The sequence below is a fragment of the Plectropomus leopardus genome, chromosome 11 (genome assembly GCF_008729295.1).
Source record: "Plectropomus leopardus isolate mb chromosome 11, YSFRI_Pleo_2.0, whole genome shotgun sequence".
NCBI classification, from domain to species: Eukaryota; Metazoa; Chordata; class Actinopteri; order Perciformes; family Serranidae; genus Plectropomus; species Plectropomus leopardus.
Genome location: NC_056473.1, coordinates 15,821,201 through 15,847,623, shown reverse-complemented (window position 1 = coordinate 15,847,623; position 26,423 = coordinate 15,821,201). Strand labels below are relative to the sequence as shown.

The 26,423-nt window shown below is 38.5% G+C and overlaps 1 protein-coding gene across 1 annotated transcript; it reads right to left on the bottom strand.

Annotated features, from left to right (window-relative positions):
• Positions 1-14,946: 14,946 nt before the first annotated feature.
• On the bottom strand, positions 14,947-20,984 carry alx1 (ALX homeobox 1). Its single transcript, XM_042495471.1, has 4 exons — positions 20,780-20,984; positions 20,056-20,360; positions 19,533-19,661; positions 14,947-15,288 (listed from the first exon to the last, which is right to left on the bottom strand). Exons 1-4 carry the CDS (start codon positions 20,967-20,969, stop codon positions 14,947-14,949), a joined length of 966 nt encoding a protein of 321 aa, XP_042351405.1. The 5' UTR covers positions 20,970-20,984.
• Between the last annotated feature and the right edge of the window lie 5,439 nt (positions 20,985-26,423).

Below are 26,423 nucleotides of genomic sequence, written 5' to 3'. Positions count from 1 at the left end.
AGGAGGGAACAGGATTACAGCACGATGAATACTGTCTCTCTGCGGTCCCATCATGGGGCTGAAAAAATCTAGCTTTTCATATGTCAGGCTGCTTTTATGAGATTGTTCTTTGATGTCTAAGTGGATGCGACACCTTTGAAAAGCTGATTGTTTGGTCCAGGACAAAACAATTTGTGAGACATTTCAATGCAGACAAGTGTGCTATTGTCCTTTGACTTTATGTGAAACGGAGTCACAGTTTCATTATTTCTTGCTTTCATAAAAAGTCAATACAACTGAAATAGAAAACCTTTGATTGAACTTTTGATAATTTGAGACAAGCTAATTTGACTCAGTTTTAACCACTGATTTTGAAATTGCTCAAAAATCTTCACATCAGCATTGATTGATTTGCTTGTGCAATACTTTTTAAATAAGACATTTTAAAGTCCTGGTGTGTAGAATTTGGGGGGATTTATTGGTGGAAATGGACTAATGTGATTTATATCATATAAACACTGAATGAAGCAGTTTCACATTCAAAAAAAAAAAAACATCTGTGTTTTTCCAATGCTTGTCGCTGAGGGGCAGCTAATGAAAATGCAAATGGCCCTTGAGCCAGTGTTTAGTTTGTCTGTTCTGGGCTACTATGGAAACACGGTGGTGCAACATGGTGATTTTCAAAGACAAGATCACACTCGTATGTTGATATAAAGGGCTCATTCTAAGGTAACAAACGCACAACAATCCTTATTTTCATGAGCTTAGAAACTAAAGAAAACATCATATTATATTCCATCTAAACCAATTTATCCTCCTAAATCCTACACCAGGACCTTTAAGCCAAAAACAAGATAAACATTTAAGACAGTTAATCAGAGATACTCAACCTGCTTTGCTTGGGGGCCACTCTTGCAAAATAACAGGAGGCCAGGGGCCAGTCATAGCAGCCCCATACATGTTTCTGGGAGTTCATGATGTTTCTGCAATTTTAGGACGTCTCTTGTACTGTAGCACATGTAGGATTTGGAGACAATTATCAGATTTAAGGAAGTTTACAAATTTCAGGGACGTTTCTCAAAATTTAGAAATTTTCTTGTACATTTCTCGGATATTTCTAGGATTTTAGGGCATTAGGGGCTTAGCTAGGACTTCAGAGTGTGTATAGGATCTTCCCCCTGGCACTTTTTTTGACACGCTCTATTTTGATGCTCTTTTATGCACTCTGTCACCCTACGTATACTAAAAGAACAAAGCAATTCCCGGGGTGAATCGCTTTATTTTTATTGTGAACTAGAAAATGTCTGGGGGGGCCACCCTGCACTCTATCTGTGACCAGATTTGGCCTGCAGGATGTAAGTTGAGTATCACTGTGTTAAATGCTTAAATTTGGCTAAAATAAAAATGCCATTCCACATTGCTATCTCTACCTAAACACTTATCCATAGTGATTTATATTTTCCCCCTGAGCCTCTGGGTAGAACTGAATGAAAAACAAGAAGAGAGTATCTATGTGGAGGTAATAACTGAGTACAATACTTAAGGTCTGCTTTGGAGAGTTCAAGACACTTATTTAAACTGCAGTATCCAAGTAGTTACTTTACTTAGTTACCTGCATACACTCACCTTAAGAGAGGGGTTCATTTTCAACATTCATTATGTCTTAATATTTAGTAGGTTTAAATCGCCAAACCAGAACTAGCTCCTTTCTTCACTTTTATCTTTGTTTGAGTTTCCACAAACACTTAAACACTAAAATCAGGCTGCATCTGATGCAGAGATGGGCAGAGCTGAAATGGTTACTGGAAACCAGGTCTCTCTATTATATTTTAGGATGTGTCGACAAGCAAGGTCAAACTAACCATTCCACTATCAGTCACATTAGTGTTGTCTGATGGCTTTGTTTGTTTGTAGCTAAAAACTGGCAAAATCCAGTCTGTGTAAACATCATTATTCTGCAGGGGTTCTGTCTCATCTGACTATTCATGAATGAAGCATCTGTCAGAGCCAACATGAGGCTTTTTTACAGACAGATGCCCCGCTGTGGGAGTGTGTGTAAGCATGTTTGTGTTTTTATTTTTAATAATACATGTATCATTTGGCACCTTTTCTGTAACTATACATATCCTTTTAAGATAATACAAATGTCATGAATTGGAGATGGAAATGGGGATTTACTGACCCTGCAGTGGTTTAAGAGCAATAATCGTTTAGATATTTAATTATTTGTTATTGATTTTTATTATTGATTATAACAGTTAGCCTCATATTATCAGATCACTCATTCAACTTTTCGCAATTACTGTGACAAAGACGGTTTCACTGACTAATAGCCGGACTGCACCCCACTGGGTGACACAAAAGCCTAAGACTTTGAACAAATACATTAACTTTCCTGCTAAAGTTTCCTTCTAATTTGACTTACAAGCATGAACACATGCCTTGTACTGCACTTTATCTCGCTGAATAAACACTCAGCAGGAAAAAGTACACTGCTATTGTCTGTTTGCAGGCTAGTCCACTAATTATCTGCTCAGCTGCAGCACATTGAACATCATGTAAACATACCTGCAAATGTTACTTTCCCTTCAGATGCTGGTGTGGTCCTTACTCCTTAATATCACCACCAAAACCACCTTGTCTTTACATGGCTTGTGCACTACAGCAAGTTTCTTTGTCTCTGGTTCCCCTGCTGAGGCTCAGCCAGCCAGCTGCTGTCAATTAAAGCACAGACACAAAACAGCTGGCTGAGAAGAAAAGGAGGAATTTGTGATATTTGTCCAAAGACCTTTTTTGCTCCATTTCATGATAAAAAACTGTATTAACAGTGCATTAAAAAACCATGGTGACATTATATAACCAAATAACTGTCTAGCACAGCATCCATAGTAGCTAGTGATAATTCCAGTTAACCACTGAGTGCACCCAGTTTGCTCTGCATTTAACAAACGTAGCCTACTCTCTTACAGCTTAAAATTCACCTTCAGACATTGTTAAAGTTTGTAAAAATACTAATTCATTTATTAATTGTTGTATTTGATATGTCAGGAATGTATGTTAATCAAATGATCACAAAAAATGTTGGTTTTTTTTGTTGTTGTTGTTTTTTTTAATCTCTATATATACACACATTTTTCATTGCAATTGGAACACTTCAGCTGTTTTTTGTCATTTTTTCCCTAACAGGAACCTTTTAACCACCTTTTAGTGCATTGCTGGGGCAAAAAGAACAATTTTTTTTTTCTTATTCAGGCAAAGATGAACTTCATATTTCCCACAGAGGACATTAATAGGAAAGCCATCCATCATCTGTATGCCCAAGGTATACAGATGATGGATGGCTGTAAAGTTTCATGAGGCTGTAATTATCCTAGAGGTCACGATAGGTCATTTTATACAATGAGGTCAAGTTTTTTAAAAATGGTCTAGCTACAATTAAGTAGCTTCTATGGGGGCTAACATCATCACAAATGAACAAAATTTGGCTGTTTTAACCCACAAGAGTCTCAGCTTTCCAGTCAAATAGAATTTATGCATTTCTGAGGCTGTTTAGAGACGAGAGTATGTTTAAATAACACAAAATAACACATTCATACTGCATGCAAATAACAGTATGTTTTTTGCCTAAATCTGCATGGGATTGGCTTAAAGTGGGCATGCATGTAAAACAGAGACTCAGTACATAGAGAACCAATTTTTACTCAGATATCCTATCCTGAGGTCAGAAGGCACCACTGTGAAATGATCATGCAATTTTTCTCTCACCAAAGCTTAGACTAACTATGGGGCGTTTTTTCACCTCCTCAAGCTAGCATGACATGATTGCTTGAGATTGTCTTGTTTCATATGATACTACTGCATTAACTCTAGTTTTTTTCACACATTAATGTCACCAGCTGTCCCACTGATCTCTTAAGATAAAATCTCTGGAGTATCACATTTGATACATATGTTTTCAATCCAATTTTACCATATAATAAGCTACAAAATATTGGGTAATTGTGAGTTCCTTCAATTATTAAATATCCGTAGTAAAGTACAAGTAACAACATAAAAGTTATTCTTACCATAACCTTTTCAAAATGAGCTAAGATTTCCTTACATGAGCCTTGAAGGTCAGAGAAGGGGGGCAGCCATGTTTGTTTGTGGTATTTAAAGGGCCTGCACTGCCTGCAGTGCATCTATAGTCCATCAGGGAGCAGATGACATGTATCACATACCATACAACAGGCTTTCAGGAAAGTTTTGTTAATATGGATGACATGGAGATAACAGGAAGTAGTTGTGTATTGAATTTGATACAAGTGGTGTTATAGGGTTAGGCCTACTTTTTCTCCTCCAATGATAAATTCCAGATATGACCTTCGTTCTGCCCACCACTGCTGCCTGCCGTAGGTTTTAGTTTCTGCTTTCTTTAAGGATGTCACAGTGCTAAAATGAAGTGGGGAGAAAGTTCTAGACATATGCAAGTCTGGTAAGAGCAATACAGCAGTGTGTATCAGGATGGCCAGTGTGGTCTCAGTTAAACCCAGACTCAGAGGTTGAGTCTGTTGTGAACTAAAATCATATCAGAATATCAAGTGTGGTTAGCATCTTTTATTTGTTTATGTTGTTTCTTAGCTTGTCGGCTAACTGGACGTGGCTGACACAGCCTAAGTGGATTTGAAACATACAATATTTGCTAAAATGTTACAATGTGTTCACACTGATCCACTTTGCATCCAAAAACTGTACACATTACCATGTTTGACGTCCAAACTTTCACTATACTAATGCTAACTCTGCTCTTTGTACTGACAAGTCCTCTCTGTGCTTTGCAGGAGGTTTCAGGTGTCACTGCTAGTGCTGTTTCAAAGTCTCAGGCCACATATTGACCAACCTGTATTATCCAGAACTGTCTGCAGCACACAGGGAGTAAGTGGGAGAGGATGACAGTGTATTACAAAGACAGAGAGATGGTATTTGACTCCGGTAAAATGCTCTATCAAATAGGGGTGACAATGAAGTCCCATCTCAAGGATCCAGAGTCAGATCATTTCACCTCAGCTGGAGCTGTGTGTCCATCAGTAGAGCTTTATTACAAATCCACTTCAACTGCAATGTGAGAAACAAGTGAAGGAAAATAGTGAGGAACCCTTACCGTAAAGTGACATCAACAAAGAATGCAGTGGTGAATAATGATGAAAGCAGAGAAGAGGAGGAGAAGTACAGCAGCAAGGACAGTGTTACTGGCAATCCAGCATCTGATCATTTCTAGATGTTTTGTACCGTCTGCCTTCAGCCTGCTTAACCCAGGTCAACATTTCACCACAGATTCTAATTGGTCGAGGTACAGCCGCACACATTACAAATGAAAATTTGGAGAGAAAAATATAATAATTTCTCAATACAAACATGGTAACCTTTTATGCAAAACAGCCGCAATCTGCCCTTGGGATTTGGGCTCCTAACTCTGCACATCCCAGATGAGTTTGCTTTCGGGAAATACTCCTGTGGATTCTCCACTCTTACTAAATTGTCAGTACTTAATGGGGAGAGAACTGCTTTGAAAGGAAATTTGAGGAGCCATTGTGATTGGCTTGTTACCAGCCTCTACCGTGCCCATTATCTGTGTCTAATTATAGATTTTTTTCCACATTCACTCCTTTGTTTCAGGTACATAATCTTAGAATTGAACAGTTGTTATTAGGATCCGCAATGCAGACATCAGAAACAGGTGGTAGTTTAAAAGATTTAATGCTCAGTTTGTGATATTAAAACAGGTAGCAACAGGGGTTTCCAAAAACAAGGCAAAATCCAAAATCTTCACAAACACATTGATAAAGACAAAGGTCAAGGTGTTACCACCAAAGGGTTCACAATGAACTGGTGAAAACTGAATGGGAAGGTCGGGCTTAAATCAGGTAGCTGGCAATCAGAGTAAATGATCAGCAGGTGTGTGAGGAGCAGCAGGTGTGTGAGGAGTTCAGCTGGGGAGCAGAGTGCCATGCCCCGACAGGGGTAACAAACTGGGGACAACATTCAATAAGAATGGAGGTGAGAACACTGGAGAAACACAGGAAAAATAGTCAAAGTACTACAGATCCTAACACATAATGCCCCTGCAGCCCTAAAAATAACAACAAAAAGTTTGTTGGGGCCCCCTTACTGAGCCGAACATGGATCTTTACAAGTGAGTTATGGCATTGATGTCATAGTGAAGTTGTCCTTGGATATAAATGTTGTCACCACATCATTTTATCCTATTAGACATTTTTGTAAAATTCATGGTCAAAATCAAGTTTTGTGAAATCAGTGTGACCTTGACGTTTCACCACCAAAATCTAATCAGTTCAACCTTGAGTCTGAGTAGACATTTGTGCCAAATTTAAGCAAATTCCCTGAGATATCATGTTATGAGAACAATATGGATGTGAGGTCACACTGACTTCTACCTTCGACCACCAAAATCCAATTAGATGATCCTTGAGACCAAGTGGATGTTTGTGCCAAATTTGGGCAAACTCCCTCAAGGTGTTCCTAAGATATATCACATTTACTTGAATGAGGCCAATGTAAGGTCATATTGGCCTTGACCTTTGACATTCAACCACCAAAATCAAATTACTTCATCCATGAGATCAAGTGGATGTTTGTGCCAAATTTGAGCAAATCACTCAGTCCAATGTTGAGTTTTAAAAAGGAGGCTGTCACATGGTTAATAGTTCAGTGAGTGATACTGTAACAGCAGTCGCTCTCTGACTTATTGACACTACTTAAGAGTGGCAGCCTCCAAGTGATGTCAGTCACAGCTCATATACAGCAGGGAGATGACATCAGTGATTAGGTAATAGTCAGTTAGATTCTCCATTGGTTACGGTGGATTGGACTACATTTACCAAGGGACCCAGCCTGCAGCTTTCTCATAGTAACACTGCTTACATATGCCCTGAACATGTTTGGGTATACACACACACTACTTAGAGTATTCGGTATGCAAACAAACACATGATGCACATTAAGACACTCCAGACAGACAGCACACAAACCCAGCACCTTCACACACACACACACACACACACACACACACACACACACACACACACACACACACACACACACACATATTTCACTCTGACATTACTGGTAACTGGACACCTGCTCTCTCCTGCTCTGACTGACAGGCAGCAGTAGAATCCAGATTTGGTCCCAGCTCTTCCTAATTGGATTTGTGAGGCATCCTGCCACAGGCCTCTAATAGCCTCTTGCAAGCCGCCTCGGGCCTGGTGCGGACCACTTCCTCCCCGCGCTGAGAATAAGGGACCTCCTGAAAGGCATTTTTGGCTGCACACACTGATTCCTCAGAGCTATTAGGCACTTGTAGATTTTGAGGGGTTTTGACAACAATGTCGGAACAACAGAACATATGGTCGAGAAAAGGAAACAAAAAGGGGTACAATGCTGTAGCATTAGGAAGGGCCGAGCCACTGCCAGCTGATTATCGTTTTGAATTTTGGAATTGTACCTCAGTTGCTCCAGGACATTTCTTTAACTGACTTCCTGTACAAGTCAGAGTTTAACCTTTAAACCCACACAGCATCCTGTGCATTCACCTTGGAAACATTGTGAAGTCTTTTAGAGGCACAACCCAATCTCCAAAAAAATGTTGCCACTGTATGTTATCTGCAAACCATGGATATATTACATTTGTATGTTATTTAGCAGATATGTTGAAACTTTATGTTTCTTTATGTTTCAGTAAGTCTGTGGTTAACATATGGTTAGTTTAAGGCACAAAAAACACGTGGTTTTGATTAATAAAAATCATGTTCTGACTTAAAATACACATGTTTCATGGCACTATCCTGGCAGGAAACACAGCATTGTCTGTAAAAAAACAACCGCTTGTCTTGGCACTATCCTGGGAGAAAATGCAGCAATTCCATGTAAAAAGACAATCACTTTTACTGGCACTATCACTGCGCAAAACAGCAACAGGGCACTAAAAAATACCCATGTTCAGGGGCTACAAAGCTGCTGGAAAAACAACAAATAGTGGTCTGCAGTGGTCAGCTTGGCAGGCATCTCACCGAGGTGACACACCATCCACCATTCTCTCCACCTCCAAATGACAAAGTCAGCTTATTTACTACATCACTTTAGAAACGCTGATATGATATGCATGAAACACACAAATGTAATTTGTAATTTTCAGATCTCCCATTTTAGTTTTAGTATGTTTTTTTAAAAGAGCATTGCAAAACTTCTGGTTTACTTGGACTCAGTTCACTGATACTGTGTCGTTTGTTTCAAACATGATGAGGTAATAAATTATGACTCATGTTATAAAAAGTGATTAATTTTCAATCCAAGGGAATTTTCTAAAAGAGAGGAGAAGCATGAATATATTTCAGAAAAATAATTTCTGCTGTTGAACATGAGGTTTTCACATAACTCTGGCCAAAAATAATGAAAAAAAGGCTTTCATAATACTGATAAAATATCTTATAAATATGAGGAAACTTTGTATAACAGAGGGTGTACAGCGGTAAGCAGGGAGGGAGACGAGATGCACTCTGACTGATTTAATCAAAGCAGCATGCATCAACTCTTCCACCTGCACTGCAACTAACCACTAGAGGGCTGTGAAGAGCAAACTATCTACATGTTTGGACTTCTACTTTAAATTAGTAAAGAGATACATTATACATTTAGTTAGAGTAGTTTTAAATCCTTGGAGGCTAAAGTTTGAAAACATCATAAACTGCAAGTTCAGATGAAGTCCTTTGTGTCTCACAAACAGCAGTTATATTGGAGTTGAACATTTTCCTTTCAGCCCTTTCATAAAAATACAAAAGGCCGAGCAGCTCCATGTACAGATGCCATTAATAACATTCTTCAGTGATGCAAAAAGAAAAAAATAACATCTGTAACTAAAATAATCTTGCACATAAATGTAGTGCGTTTTGCAGCAAATACAATGAGCTGCACAGAGGCAAGTATTAATGTTCCCAAAACACCCCAAACAAGAGCAAAAACATGAAATTCTTTGTTTTATTACAGTCATTGATTTTCTTCTGAGTCATTGGCCTAATAATTGAATACACAAGGTGGGCCTGCTCTGACTTATTTATATTCTATTCATTCCTGCAGTTGAAAACTGATCATGTTCCTATTTTCAGGCCTTAAACTTGTACAGAAGACAAGATCAAGTCCTCACTTCTGACACTGAATTCTGACTTTTTCTCCATTTTAGTGATTTCAATAAACAGAACGCTTTATATACAAGCATCCACCAACTTTGTGTGCAGTATTTGTAGGAATAGCACATGTTCATCCTTAATTCATGTAGTCAGCCATCACCACAGTCTGACAGGAATGTCTTATGTTAAATTACCTCTGTAAGGAAACACGAATCATTCTCAGAATATTACACCGAGCCAGGGAGAGGGCTTATGAGAAATAACCGCCCCTATAGAAAAAAAAAAAAGATGGAGCGGTGGTGAGCTGGTTTATCCATTCCAGAGGAGAAGAAGAAGAAGTAGAACATCAGTGTTGAGTGATGAGAATAACAACAGTGGGCAGACAAGTGTAGATCTCTGCTGTGGAACATACGTGACCGCCAACTCCATTTTTCAGCCGCCCGCCGCCAAAGTGTTTGATCTAGCTCTATTTCTTCATGTCAACAGCTGTGTGTGCATTTGTGTGTGTTTCTCTTTCTCTCTCTCTCTCTCAGACACACACACACACACACACACAGAGGCCTGTCCTCCCCCACGTGAGGTAGTGCGGGAAGTAGGGAGGAAGGGGAGGGAAGCTCTTATATTAATGGCTGCGGTTAACCTGAGAGGGTCAAACCCATTGGAGCTGTTGATGGATCTGGTCTGCAGGAGCTTTCTCTCTCTCACTCTTTCTCTCTGCATCACACACACACACACACACACACACACACACACTCACAAACACTCACACTTGTAAATATGTGTGCAGGCCTGGTTGCATGACCATCAGGGTCTGGTTGTGGACTCACAGCGTGATGATTACTGCCATACAGAGAGATGATGGGGCGGAGGGGGCGGCAGGGATGTAGAGATGGTGGAAAAATGTGACAGATATGAAAGATATTGGAGATCTAGTTACAGGTATGTTCATCAAAGGCTCACTGAATGAGGTAAACATCTGTGGATGGAGTCACAAAAAGTGTTTTATGTTGGTGAGCTGGAATGATAAGGGTATAATAATGATAATGATAATGGTCAACACAGAAACTTTTTTTTTCTTTTTTATGAATCCATGGCCATGTTATTTTAGCATACCTACAGTATACAACTAAAGGTTATAACTAGTGAATGGTCAGCAAGTGTAATACCCAGAGGTGTGGACTCTGGTCACCAGACATGAACTTGAGTTGAACTCAAATCACAAACTTGATGACTTTAGACTCAACTTGACTAAAAACAAAAGACTTGCCACTAAATTTGACTTTAAATAATAACGACTAATGACTTCACTTGAGCCCTTTGACTTAATACTTGATATCTTCCCCAATTGTTTTAAAAAGTGCGACAGGAATCAGTTAATTTCGCTTGATCTGAACCAATCCCACAGAATGCAGTTAAGTGACAGGCAAGAACTGTGAGGAACTAACTTTTTGATTGTCAACTAAAACCAAATTGCTGAATGCAAAATGTGGCGGTTGGAAATTAAATGGAGACGCAACAACTTCCAAATTCATTCCACATTTACTTACCAAGTGGTCTTGTGCCAAAACATAACAACCCACAGCGTTAGAAACGTAGAGTTTAACTGTATCCGCTACGCAATAACGTACATATGTAACATATCTATGCTTTGCAAAAACATACAATACCTGCGTTTTTTTCTGGTGACTGAGTCAGCGTGTTTAACAGCTGGATTACAGACCCGGCAAAATTGGGCCCAAAGGTCACACAATCAATGCATGTAGGGGAATTTGCACTACTACAGCACAATATCAATTCAAGTGGGTCCCACAATATCAACTAATACTGTCCTTGTCTTGTAAAAATACCCTGTAGCAGATTTTTAAAGACCTTTAATATTTTAACACTGTACATGGTCCCTTTTAAATAAAACAACTAAGTACAATTTTGGTTTATACTGAGCTCTTAACATTATCAGTGACTGTTGAACTTGCAGTCTCTCATTATTTCAGTTTAATCCATAATGTGTAAAAAGTTTAATAAAGATATGTGTCAAAAAAACTAATTGCTCACAGGAAATGAAAAGACAAGTTTATTCTCACCCACTGCGTAGATAGATATTAAAGTTAGCACAGAATTTTACACCATATACACACACATAATACACAGTTTGTCTGTGTTAAATAAGACAAAGAAACACCTCACTGCAGCATCAGGGAACAAATTCAACCCCGTTTCTATGGACACTTCAGGATCAAAGCTTCCATGTTATGATGCGTGCAGATAACATACTCGGGTTTGTACTTTTGAATGGCAGTAACCAGGAAGTACCCCAAGGAAACAACACTTGTTTCCAAATCGAAGCATCTGACACAAGTTAAGTCCTAATTGAATCAAGCCTACCGTTCCTATAGACAGGGTTTCCCTGAGATGCTATCCGCCGTCGACTATGATCTCAGAACAAAACAAAAGGATGATGTCAGAGAGGAAAAAGAAGACAGCGTAGAAGATATGCTCCCAATTACGGGACAGTGTGATAGATTAAAGAACGAGTACTGCATGTTTTAAGAGAAACATGGAGTGTTGGGGCATCATGGAAATGACCACTATTGATGAATGAATAGATTAACTGTGTTTAATGAGCTGGCTTGACTGTTTCCAAACTGCAAAGGTGACGTCTAATTTTGGATGGAGTTGAAAGGATAAGGTTGATTATAATGTACCATTTTCTTGTTGTCAAAAAATTCCATGTAAAGACGGAGTTGAACAAGGAATTGATTCTTCTTACCAATAGTGTGTGTGTATCTAAAACCTGACATATCTTGTTCCTCTGCCATAGACTGCCATTGTTGTCCAAAAACTATTAAAAACACATTAGTGAGCCACACTGTTACACTAGCTGACATGTTCCTTGATTACCATGAACACACACTGTAGGTTACTTTTTAATCAATCCCACATATACCACATGGCTGTAAAATTTCACTAGAGAACCAAATGTGTATTATTACGCAACAAAAGCATGTGGTTAGATTTAGAAAAAAAAAAACATCCTGGTTTGGCTTAAAATAAGTATAGTTGTGACATGCGCCACTAGAGTATCATGCTATGCATACACTGCATTGCTTTTAAAATAATTCCACTGGCTTTTGAACATCATTAATGTGTTTTTAATAATCCTGGGACACTAATGTAGCTCTATGGTACAGAGAAAACAGATATTTTACACTTTAGATACTCATTTAAACCTACTGGTAGGATGCTTTCATTGTTAGTTTTGCACTTTCATGAGGTTTGTTGACAAGAAAAATACACAGTTTTACCAGACTGTACTTTACACATTGTCATTTTTCAATTAAAAAACTACAGCCATGCCGGAATCAAGTGACATCCATTTATTATACTTCCAACAGATAAATTTACAACACAAACCATTTTAAAACCTGCCTCCTCTGTCTGCATCGTGTACCTGTGACACACAACAGAGGCAGACGACAGAGATTACAGAGCTTTGCTGCAAAGCACACAGACATGTCAGTACGTCAAGTTAGTTTGTCTCCACGCTGCTCATCTTCGGTCCTGAGCTGGAACGAGGGAGGAGGAGGAAAGGCGTAGGTAACAAAGCTTATTCACAGTGCTTAGAAAATGCTGTAGTGGTTTGGGACCCCTCCCTCTGGATCCAAATGTACCCACACTGGGATCAAATCCCATCGGAACCCGGAGTTTTTCTTGCTTCACCTCCATCTCTCACTTCTGTCCGTCTTGATAAAGAGGAAACACTGAGGACTCCCTGACCTCCATTAAAAAACAACAACAAAGAAAGCTTATTCACATCACAGCTCTCACCTCCACAGTTTGACAACTATCTGGTCTGACCAGAAAGGACTGCGGGCTGGAAAAAAATGCACTGGACAAAACCCTGAAAGCCTGAATGATATGAATGTATTGCTTTAGTTACATGAATGTTTAGACCATCTCCACCTTTACGGGACAGTTCACCCCAAAATCAAAAACACATATTTTTTTCTCTTACCTGTAGTGCTATTTATCAATTGAGATTGTTTTGGTGTGAGTGCAGAGATGTCTGCCTTCTCTCAGTTATAACTGAACTACGTGACACTCAGCTTTTGGTGCTAAAAGCACCGAGATATATATATATATATATATACATACTGTATATATTCGAAAAACTCAACACTGGGTCACTGAAGATAATCCACAGACCTTGTTGTGAGCAGTTTCATGTAGGAACTATTTTCTTTCCACTGAACTTCACCCGCCAACATCACCACCACACAGAAAGAAGCGTGTATCGACTCATTAGCCCATCTAACACCACGGAGCCAGCTAACGTTGTAACTCAGCCCAGAAGGATGCTATAATGTTTACATTCCAGTCTGTCTTATATACAAGCCTCTCCTCCAGTGTTAATTTATTTGGAAAAAATTATGACAAGAAACATTTGTCAACAACCCTTTTTTCCATGACAAAAAAAAATTATAGTGACAAGCTAAAAACAGATCTTTGATAACAATAAAAATGTGACAAAATGTACGTTTTGTTTTTTGAGAGAGGAGTAGAGGGAGGAGTAGATAAATTATTACCTGCCAAGTATTTTTAAAATGTTTTTAACTACGAAGCCGAGAACAGCCATGCTTGCAATTATATTCTCCTGCCATATGAACAGTATCAGACTGGAGCGATGACGGGCTGCACTAGCCTGCAAAAAAACACTCAGTCCAATGCAGGCCATTAGCACAAGTTGTGAGCTATGAGCTGCTGTAGAGGTGGCTGTTAGCAGCCCCTGACTTCTTATGTGTTGATTCCCATAGGAGTCTACTTAGATAAATAAAAAACAACCTGATGACTAAAAATAATGACTAAAAGTTGACTGAAATGTTATGACTTTTTTATCAACTAAATCTGGACCAAAACATTTTGAGTTGCTAACTAAATTTATGAAAGATAAACGTAACTAAAATATGACTAAAACTAACATGCATTTTGTTTAAAACTAAGACTTTATCAAAAATTAGCCGCCAAAAATAACTTACTGCTCTTGCCCATGAGTAGATGCACTCTTCCTTCTGCACGGAGACATAGTTTGCAGGTGTAGTGAAATAGAGAGAAAGTAGTTCCAAGATGAAACAGCTCACAACAAGATTTGTGGATTATCTTGACTATTTTCTGATAATGATTTCTGGAAAGAGACATTGCAGTTGAGTTTTAAAATGTATTGTTTTGGCACTTTGAGCACCACAAGCTGAGCGACATCTAGTTCCATTATATTGGAGAGAAGGCAGACATCTCTACGGCTAGTATCTCCAACACTTAGCAACTCACTGATTTTGTGGTGAACTGTCCCTTTAAGTGCCTTTGACAACTTGTCTGTCACACAATAATATGGCTATTTATATATTTTTGTTTCAAGCTTGAGCTTTTTGACTTGCAGATTTTAGAATATGCAGAGAACCATAAATCCTGACTCATTTCCTGTTTACGTAGGTTATCAATACCATATTTTTTTGACCCCGTTGAGCAAATTTTGGTAGGCGTTACATATGTTGCAGATCTAAATAGCAGGGCAATGTGGTGATGAAAATTGTCCATAGCTGATTCTCATTCACAATACCAAATAAGTTACATCTACATCTGTAGATGAAATATTGATGAGTGACAAACAGCTTGTTTTCAATATGAATTCTGACTCTTTGATCAATCTGCACACTTTGTACAAACTGAAAATTCTTCAAAAATATTTTTCCATACATTATGCAGACTTTCCAGACATGCACAAGAACCCTGATCACATGGCCCACGAGATGTTGGCCGTGTGCTCCTTGGCCTTCATGCGCAGCACGGCTATGCTGGACGAGCGCCTCTCAAACTCAGGCTTGGTCTCGAAGGCGTGGTGACCATTGGCGGCCGGCGTGAGGAGGGAATCTGCACTGAAGAAGTTGTTGAGGGAAACATGGCCAAACTGATTCTGCTGGTTGGGGAAGCCCACGTAGCCATGTTCAGCAGCACTGGCAGCTGAACGGGGGGAGTGGGAGTAGGAAGTGACGCAGGGAGGAGAGCCTCGGGGCAGCATGCAGGAGGAGACCACAGAGCCACCGGGAGCAGGGCTCGGCCACAGGTTGTTGGGAATCTGCTGGATGAAAAAAAGTTTTAGATGCGAGGGAGATTAATTTCATGAAGATGCATCGGAGCGCTTACACCAAAATTAATGTTAAGGGATTGAAAATTAGTATATACAAAGATTTAAATACAAAGGTGAATTGAATTCATACTCTGCCTTAATGTACTAGTGGGTGTCATGATATACCGGTATTGGTGAAGTATGTGACATTTTTTAAAAGATGTCATATTGATATCATGTCAGTAATACACATATGATGGTATCTTGTAAATAATCCAGGGCCTCTTAAATCATTTAAACACAACTAAACACATAATATAAAAATAAAATAAAAATAAAGATGAATTTGGCTCGACAATTTGACAATTTTTGACTTTTTTGCTCTCAAATTTTCAATAAATATCCAGGTAATATTGTTATCATGTTCCAGCCCTAACATGTGCAGTGTTAACACTTCACTAAATGGCACCTGTATCATTCCATTCCATTTGATATCATTGTGAATATCAAATATGCCTTTTGATTTGAGATCATTTTTATAGGAACATCCTGCATAAAGACAAATAAATGTATGTACTAAATCTCTACAGAAATATTGCTGTAACTTCAGATCTAAAAAATAATGCTGTAAAAAGCAGAGCATGAATTCAATCACTTTTTTTTCCGTTATAGTTTCGTCTCCCCTTCCCAACCACAGATGTTTACAGATTCTGGCTCCACCTCCCTACACTCGTATTTTGAGGTGCCAAAAAATAAAGAAAGAAAGAAAGAAAGAAATATTAAAGATGAATTTGACATTTAAATATTTTTTTGATTTTATTTTATTGGTTTTTAGTTTTTTTCTATAAATATCCAGATAATATAATAATAGCTTGGCCAATCATGCACTGAAAATCTGACACGTGCCAACCTTAACATGTGCAGTATAAACACTTCACTTAATGACACCTGTTTCATTCCCTTCACTGATAATAGCTGTGAGATGCAATTGAAATCCCGGAAACAATAGTAAGCGTTTAGTTTGAGATTTTTTTGTCACACAGTATAGATGTTGTTTATCAGAATATCCTGCATAAAAATATAGAAATTTAGGCAGTAAATCTCTACAGAAATATTACTGTAACTACAGCTTTAAAAACTAATAATAATTCTCTGGTGTAGTTGAGTTTGGTCAACGGTGAGTTGTTCAAGCAATGTAGCTGTTAAAGGGGTGTAAAGTTAAATGATCAAATAAGTGGGCAGAAACACTAATTTCTTACAGATATAGTGAAAACGGTTATGGGATGTCTCACCAGCTTTACAAAAAAATATATTTTCTAACTTAACTTTAGTGGGGTCTAGATATCTGTCTTTTCATACACACACATAAACACAGTATTCACTAGAACTACTTTCTACTGAGGAAATAGCGCCTGTGAGCACAGGTATACATTTCGGGAGGGAGGGACGCAGGGGACACCTCCCCCTCAGTATTTAGAATATGTGCATTTGTCCCCCTCCCAATAAAAACATAAATGTAGCAGAGGATTTTTATTGTGACAAGATTAAAACCTTTATGCTGTAAATCGATCCATAAAAGGCAAATTGGTGTACAACAATTCACCAGAATGCAGGAAATTAAGTGTTTGATGCTCAAAGTTTTCTGGCAGAGGACCCCAGGTTCATAAGTACCCCCCCACCCCAAATATTAAAAACAAACCCAGGGGTAATGAGCCCCATTTGTCATAACCAGTCTCTTAAGCTGAACAAAAAGAGGGAGACACATGGGTAAAATTAACCAATAAAATAATATATTAAAAAGTCAAACAAACTGCACAGATAGGTAGAAGAAATCTGTATTCAGTAGTAGAGGGGTGAAAATGAGCTATAGGGGTGTTGTGCTGCAAAAACAAATACAGCAAAGGTGTGGTGAGGAGGTCTGCAGGCCAAAGAATGACTGCTGCTCGTATGTGCTCGGCTCACCCCGGGCCCAGGTGTGACCCATGACAATGATTTTAGTCATCAAGTCTGCTGCTCTGAAATAAGATAACAATCTGCAGTAGCAGAGGAACCAAGCAGACGGTCGTCACCTAACGCCGCTGGCAGGAAAAAATGGCGCCTGTGACAGCAATGTAAGTGGATTATCCAGATTACCACAGACACTGTTTGTGGAAAGAGAAGCATTTTTGTGTCAAAGCATTGAGCAAAAAAAAAAAGAAGGAATTTCACCTCTTTTGTATTAGGGTGCAGGCAAAAATCTTACAGATACTGCATTACAACAAAACTATCAGCATGGCTGTAACACTGGAAGTGAATGAGAAAATGTATTTTTAGAGGGATAAAGTGACCCTTTAATGTATCAAACGTTGTCTGAATGCACACGGATCCAAACAACTCCAAAGACACAGAGCATCTTATGATTATATAATATATTTTGAAAATTCATCACGAAAGTGACACGCGGCCTCTGTTGGCATTTTATAAGAGTATCAGAGAACAAAGCGGACAGAGAGGAGATATAATCCCATCTGGTCAGCATACAGCAAACATCACATGACTGACTTTATAGACGGGAGCTCCAGCTTCCAGAACATCATGTTCATCTGTCTTTAACGTGCAATGCCGACTGAACTGACAGCTCGATCACAACCAAATGACTTCATTCACTCTGAGGCAGTTCAGTTGGTTTCATTCGCCAAGATTTCAATCAAACTGAGAGGTTAAGCCAGCGTAAGTAAGTAGCATGTGAAGAGCATGCAAATTCATTTGTTCCTTAATTCTATCTTGTCAAAATGAAGTAACTGAAATGCGCCACTGGCGCTTTCTCCCGCACAGTTTAAATTTATAATTATATTTCTGGAAAAAATAAAAACTAACTAAATAATTTTAAATAAATAGATAAGTGTACAAAAATTGAATTTCAGCATTTTGAAGAAAAAAAACGAGCAAAAAAACCTGCAAAACTCTAAACTGACTATTGCTCAATGCAGGACAAACGCCTTTCACCGACATAATTTTTGTAAGAAAAACCACAAACCAATGCAGTAAAAATCCACTTTGACAGTAAGATAAACTTCTTTTGTAGCACTGAAATACAGCTTTAGCTCGAGATTCGGCTTTGCCAACACGTTCCTGACAACATGTGCCATCGATAAGCAGGACCTCAGCCTTTAGCCAAGAATAACAAAAACCCTCATAGTCAACAAAACAAAACCAAACTCTTTAAAACCCACAAGAATGCAATCCATGTCCACTGTGTTTAGGGAGACAAAAACACCCACTGCCAGCACAGTTACATGTAGGACAGTTCATTTAATGACAGTAATCTGGATCAGCTGGGAGAAGAGGGTATGGCTGGTATCCAGGGGTATCTATCAGAAACATGTGCGGGGAAAATACGAGAACAGATTTCTGACCTGGTCTTGAGCCAGGGCAAAGAGGACCAGGGCAAACAATTCTACCTCTTTGAATTGTATGCATAGACTGCTTTCTATAAGCTCAAAATGTCAACACACACACAGACACCCATCTGAGCAGCTGCCGCCTCCATCTGAAAAACCTGAGGCCCAATCTGATAGACAACACCCACCAAAAGGACAAACTGACAGTCTGCGTCTCCTCTCACCTCATCTTGTACCTGACCTTTGTCCAAGCAGCAAGACAAATGTGCAGCGAACATGAAATCTGATATAAGGCCATTCATTCAGCCGTGACACCTCACAGAGGCTCTAATCAGTGTCCAGCCTCTTATCTGAAGATGGGCTCTATAATAAGTGATTAATAAAGCTGCAATGACATGCATTGATTTATGCAGATAACAGTGCTCATTCAATCGCCAAAGTTTATTTTTAAATACTCTTAAACTGGTTATATTCTGCCTGGAATGAAAAAATGAAAAACACTTAATTTTCTGCATCCTGGTGAATGTTGTGCACCAACTTGTGCATTTTTTGTATGAAATCATGGTGAACATTTAATTTCGTCCTGTTACTTTAATTTTTTTTATTGAGGGGGACAAATACTTAATATTGAGAGGGGCTTGTCCCCTGTTCCCCTCCGCGAAATATACACACATCCATTCATTTGTTCTGATTTTTTTTTAAATGACTATTTTAGACGAAGGGGCTTACAGAAAAGTAGAACGAAGATCACAGGCCGCTGTGAACAGTATGCACCAGCGTCCTTTTGACAAATAGATGAAAACTCCCATCAGAGGTTGATTTGACATCAAAAATAAAAACCTTAATTGTTAGAAAACGTTGAACACAACTCGCCTGTGTGTAGCTGTCGGTCCGCGGTAACACTGATAAATCGTAGGTGGCTGCGAAGTGAGTTTTGGCTTGTTGGATCTGCCCGTAGCGCTCCCTTTTCCTCCACTTTGCTCTTCTATTCTGAAACCAAACCTAATTGGGAAAAAAAACAAAATGTGAAAATAAAATAAGGTGAGACGAAACCGAGTTAGTTCAAATAAAATGTGACAATACATCATGTAGCATTCGTTTAGAAAGTAAGTCTTGTCAAATTCTGGCAAACTAATTTCTTTTTTCTTTCTTTTTTTTTTTTAACTGCAGCCTGAAATTTAAATTAATCCTTCTGAACTATTTTAGTAAACAAAAAGTGTGTATTAATCAATACATTTAAATAATTAAACATATTTTTTTTATCCGAGCTATGTTTACGCAAAACGGCGTTGCTCCATATTTATGTTTAGTCTTTTTTTATTTTATATTTTATTTATGGCTTCTTTTTTTCCAAACCTTAAAGTGAACAAAATAAGAGTGCGGTGATAAACTGTACCTGCACTCTGGCCTCAGTTAATTCCGTCCTCATGGCCAGCTGTTCCCTCACATAAACATCTGGATAGTGAGTTTTCTGAAACACTTTCTCCAGCTCCTCCAGCTGCGCGCTGGTGAAGGTCGTCCGGTGTCTCCTCTTCTTGCTGCTGGACACATTACTGTCGCACTTGTCTCCCATGTCGTCCAAATCCGTTTTCTCCTGTCCGGTCGTCACCGGGGACGCCCGCAGGGTGCAACAATTATCTATCGATCTCCCGAGGTCCGAGTGCAAAGTGTCGTCGTCTGTTTTTGGCACCACGTAAGTGGCTGGAACGAGAAAGTGATTTATTAGCAAATTTTTACGCATTAAATATGCATATTTACGCATTATATTGTACCTAAACATGATAAATAAATATGGACAGTACAAATTACGTTTTACGTACACTAAGCTATTAAACAAAACTCAAATTTATCACTTATCTTTGATCCTCTGTTTCCTATTAAAGTAATATACGAGGGGAAAAATAGAAATACACAGCCTACAACAATTTTCAAATTAAAAAAAAAATGGCAAAAACTTTTTTTTTTAAAGTAAGCCACATCTAATGATGACAACTGAACAATAAAACCTTTTAGAGAAAATAAATAAATAAAGTATGCTGAATGTTACAGCTGCAGATCGACTCATATGAGAACTTGCTGTGTCGATGCACAAAAAGTTACATAAACAAGTTTTTACGCACCACTTTGGTCTCCGCAGGGCGAGGAGCGGTGTTCTCCGCTCTGAAGCCCGAAGGCCTGCACGCATTTCGGGGAGGACTTGGTGAAGTACTGCGCGCTGTCCAGGCTCTCCATGACTTGGTCCATGTAGTAATCGCTGGCCTTCATCGCTTGGCTTTTCAACGCAAACTTATCCTCCATGTACTCCATCATCTTAACCGAAATCCGCTCGCTTTAATCATTAAAAAAAGAAACCGTCGCGCACCGATGAGCGGAGCCTTGTAATGCAATAATTCGCCAATGGAGTTAATTTGCTCTGTCTTGAAGGCACAACGTCTTTATAGCCCCAAAGAGAATGAGCTCCTTAAAGAGCTCCCCTCCTCTCTGAATATGAAACAGCACCCAACTCCTCCCACGCCCTGAATCCAAACCAAACAGCAGTTTAAAGTGATTCTCGAGCCACACAAGGACTCTGAGAGGAAACAATCAAAACTGACTTTAATTTACAACATGTTTAGACATCCAAAATGAGGCAATGATTTATCTGCAGCTACGAGCTGTGACTTCAAATGGGATTTAATCAGATTCTTTGGATACTCAAGGTCGCTGCTGTTCATGCATTTCGTTTTTGGGCAGTTTAAACTACAGGATCAGGATAAAGTGATCAGCAAAATGCTCTATATTTTTCTTTAGATGCATGTGAGGGGTGGGGGCAAGTATTTATGTAATTTTATTTGAATTGGGTTAATTGATTTGAGGCCTTATATTTTTAATAGCCTTATTAGGCCCTGCCATGTTTGTTGAACCTCATATTTCACGTCTATAAACGCGTTGTCACTATTTTACATTTACAAATTTGTATAAGAAAGCAATGCATTCTAACGTTTATTAAAGTTTATTTTAAAGTTCAGTTAAAGCATGTGCAGCTTGCACAAAATGTGTTGAGTGCAAAGAAAATACGGCTCTGTTGTTCTGTTTTCTTTCGAAACGGTAGTCCTAAATTACTCGATTTAATCGCTATTGACACGTGCACGCATGCTTCAAATTTAAATCGCAGTCCAACTAGGATTTTAATTGAGGGATTTTTTAAATACTGACATTTTGATAAACAAGGACAAAAATATAGTCTATAATTTTGCAGGTTGCACGAATTTTAATATGACCTGTGGCTTCAAACCGAGATCTATTTTTCGCTCATATCCAGTACACCCTGAACTATTAATTTAAATTCCGAGTTGCACCGAAGAGTTTCTTCAAAATGTTTAATTTTATTTTGACTTATTTAGTGTGCATCTAATGTCTACGACGGTCAATAGTTAGGCGCATGTATACATGTAAGATTTGCAGTGAGTACTGTTTATGAAATTCGCGTTTTGGGTCACATGTTTGCAAAATTATTGTCACGATTTTGCCATGATATCAAAGTAGGCTACCAGTGATTTTTTTAAAAAGAATTTTTCAGTCGCGACAAAAGCATGTACACATTTAAAAAAAAGACCACAGCCTTTTGCTCAGTGAACAGTGACCATGTATTTCTCTGAAGGAATGCAATTTCACTTGTGTGAAAATTTAGTAGGCTAACAATAACACTGAATTAGAATTTAATTCGACATGCAAAAGTCATGTAAATGAAGTATTGACCTTTTCTTGCTTGACTTTAAGAGCAAACATCCTCATGCAGGAAAGTTCCACTGAGCCCATGCAGCTGCCCTCAGGAGCAGACACACAAGGCTCAACAGGGAGTTCTGCAAAGAGGACAGGAAGAGCTGTTCTTCTATTTCTTCTTATTGGAGGAATTATGTTACCACTAACCAAAGTCTATCTCCCACCTCCACATCTCCACCCATGAGCCACACCACCTGTAATGCACACCATGCGTAGCTTTGGTTCGCTATGGGGTCAGTGGCAGTTACCTGGAGCTTCACAGTGCCACGGGAGAAAAAATAAAAATAAATAGAGGTGCTCTTAAGTAGCAGGGGGGTGCCTTATTGAGGTTCTAAGATGACCTCGCACACTGGCTCACGCTGAGGAGAAAATGTGAAAAGTTCACTGTGGTTTGGTGGGTCTTCGGATGGAAATTCCTGCCACAATAGATGCTGCGTGGGCTTGTAAAGTTGGGCGGCTTGGTCGCTTTAAGCCCGACCGCTCAGACTAATTCTGCAGTGAATGTGTCATGTGAGCCACCTGGAAAGATCTCCACCTTCATTTTTAATAAAAAACATAAACTGCCAGTTTGTTAAAACATTACTCATCATGGTCAAAATATGAGTGACTTGAACTACTTATCATTCATTTCTGTCTTGATGTGACTGATCACAGTCCAACACAACCAAACCAGGACCCAAGAGGCCAAAACGTGCCACTTCAGAAGGCAAAAACATGACATCATGATGCCCAAAGCTACCCTTGGGTCTAATTCAATCTATTGAAATGTCTTCAAACTCTGGCTGGCCACAAAACACAGAAACGACCAGAGTTTATTTTCTCCAAAAGCACAAATTTTGGGAATGTCTTTTGAGTCTGCAGAACATTTGGCTCATAATATCAAAAAGTGAAAGCAGCACATTCGTGCTTTAAACGTTTGTTTCCATTTTGTTTGTTTATCATTTGTTTTTTGTTCAGGAGTCGGGCATTCCTGAGCACTGACAAAGCTCTCAGTCACTTGACTCAAAGTCATCTGGGTTCAAGTTGACATGTTCTACAAGTCACCTATGACTGAAACCAGAACTAACCAGGCAGCATGGTCAGTGAGACTAAACCCAGATGCTGTGATACAAGACTAACACCAATTTTTGATCACGAGAAGATTTTTTTCATATAACCGCTTTAAAAAGTGTTCTAAAGAATTTTTATCAATAGAGCATACAGCAACAAGCTAGAAAGGCAAGGTGAGCCTGCACATTAGCACTTTTAAAATTACCGTTAACATTAAAATGTTTTCTTAATATTTTGCATCTTAAAATAAATAAGAGATTTAGGTCAATCCAGAACATAGATGGAAACAGCCAGAGGTCTCTATGACTGTTCGATTTTATCTTTGATATTTTAAATTATATTATTAATTTCATTTTAAAAACAGAATTAGTCAAAATAACTTTCATCAAGAGATGCACAAGCACATAAAGTACCTACAACAAAATTACAAGCAGTTGAAGTATAAACATCTTTTTATGTTTTTAGTCTAGTAGCAAAAAGAAAATGCTGTAGACAACTTGGAAGTCCTTGAGCTGCAGATACAAGAGGCCCATAAACTCAGCTCTCATGAGCAGAATTTATTTTTAAAATGCAATTCAAAGTTTGGATTATCATTGAACTGCAGATATCAAAAAGATGTGTTACTAAACATAGATTATTGACACTTTTTATAATGTAAACTCAAGTTGTGTACATTTTTTATCATATTTAAAATATGCAAGAGATATGTAGTCTCATGCAATACACACTGTATGCATGCACTTCTTTACATAACTGTCCTCTGTATCTTTGTCAAAGACACCAGAGACACGCTGTCCAACATCTGATACATTTAAATGATTCACCTCTACCTTAATAAATATACAAACCTCTAACAGTAATTTTCTAAAGGCCTGCTACCTGTGACATCAGTGCTACCCTCAACTTTTATGAAGAGGCTAGGACCTGTTTTCATCTATGTGATATTTAAAGCCAGCAGTTGTCATTCAGGGAATAAATTAACTTTGACTTTTACCAGGATCCAGTGCAGAAAAGTTTCTGCTTGTGTGACTTTATTCCCATTTTCGTTATAAATTGGTTTCACATTTCCAGGAGAGCTTGCACATTCCTCAAAGTTTATGTCCATTTCCTATTTCTTTACTTTGGCTAAAGGAGCTTCTTAATTGTGTCATGAGGCAGAAATAAATAAGAAAAGATCGTTTATGCCATTTTCCTTCATCAGTAAGTGTTTGTGGGATTTGGAGTTAAGGTTATTTTACATTTTTAAGTGTTTTGCCGTGTTGAGACTTACCAAAGCCATATATCTCTGAAAAATTACATCACTATAAATTTCTGTTTAAAGAAAATCCCTCCAACCAAAACCATGGCATTAGTGTATTTATGATTTATGAATTACCTGATAATAAATATAAGAGCACATTCAAATCAGCTTTACTCCTGCCACGGTACAACCACATTGCAGTTTGTGTATAATGCTGCTCGCACACACATGTAATGTAGATGGTCTAACGTGTGTCCAGCACTGTGTTTTAGCACCAGAGGATGGTGACCCTGGGGGTCAAAACAAAACATTTCACAAAATGTTGTTGTTTTTTTTTATAGTGCTGTTAATATAATGAAGTGTTTTGTGAAATGCTGTCATGTTTTATCAAAAGATGCATTGTTTTACGATATGTAGTGTTTTGTGAAATGCTGTTGTGTTTTATGACATGTTGCAGCGTTTTATGAAATTTAGTGGTTTGTGAAATTTTGTTGTGTTTTGTATTAGTGTTTTATGAAATGTTAGATTTTTTAAAATGAATTTTTCTGAAATGTTTTGTAAAAAGCATTTTTTTTATTCAATGATGCAGTTTTTGTGAAATGCTGTTGTGTTTTGTGAAATGCTGATGTGATTTGTGAGATGCACTTTTTGGAAATGCTGTTGTGTTCTCTACAATGTTGTGTTTTGTAAAACATTGAAATGTTGAAGCTTTCTCAAATGCCTTAGTGTTTTCTGAAATTAGGATTTTTCTGAAATATTGTGATGTGTTAAATGTTGAGCCTCAGGGCCTCCGTACCAGAGGCAATCGCCTCATCATAATGTGCCTCAGTACTGAACTGCCAGTATTCTTTTTACACTTTACATAGGTGCATTACCATGCAATGATAATATCACATTGTCAAAAATAACACAGACTTGATGTTCACTGTGATTAACTACACAACTTGAGCAAGTTCCACACGTCTGCTGGTGTATTTTAAACAGAAATGAACTGAAACCAATGGCTAAAATTGTTTACAAAAATCTAAAACTGTGCAGCATGCCTTTAAAAATGGTCAGCAAAAATGATAGTATGCAAAAATGAAAGCATACAAAAACTTGCAAGCAAACTGTTATGGTTCTCTAATGCACTTGAAGAGAGCACTTGGAGAGATTTGGATACCAAACCTCTCTCAACCAGGCTGTATCTGACAACATTTACTGACTTGAGGTCAGGCTGGCAGGGCAGTTCGGGCTTAGAGGGACATTTTTCATGTTATCTAAATGTGCGGTGGAGCACTCATTTCAACAGGCAATGGATTTTGGATGTCTTAAGTTACATATAATTTACCCATAACCCAAAAGAAAACAAATCTAATGAAGACTGGTGGACGATGGTTTAACAATATAATTTCAGAAGCAGTGGTTGTAGGGAAGAGCTCTGAAAGCCAGAGCTAATCTTAACTTTTTTAAAAAACACCAGTTTCAGTACTTTTCATTGGACTTTTATGTCACTTGTCTGCTCATGTTATATGTGCAATAAAAAATCTGAATTCTCCATCATCACAGTTGTGGAATGACAGCTTGATGTACCGCCTTGACATCCCCCAGAGAGCCTGAAGAGTCCGTCTCCCCCTGTCGGAGAACTCCGCTCTTGGTTTTCACAACAGCCCCCGACTGGGCAGGACCACTACATCTCTGGCATATGCCACTCTCCAAGACAAAAATCCCCC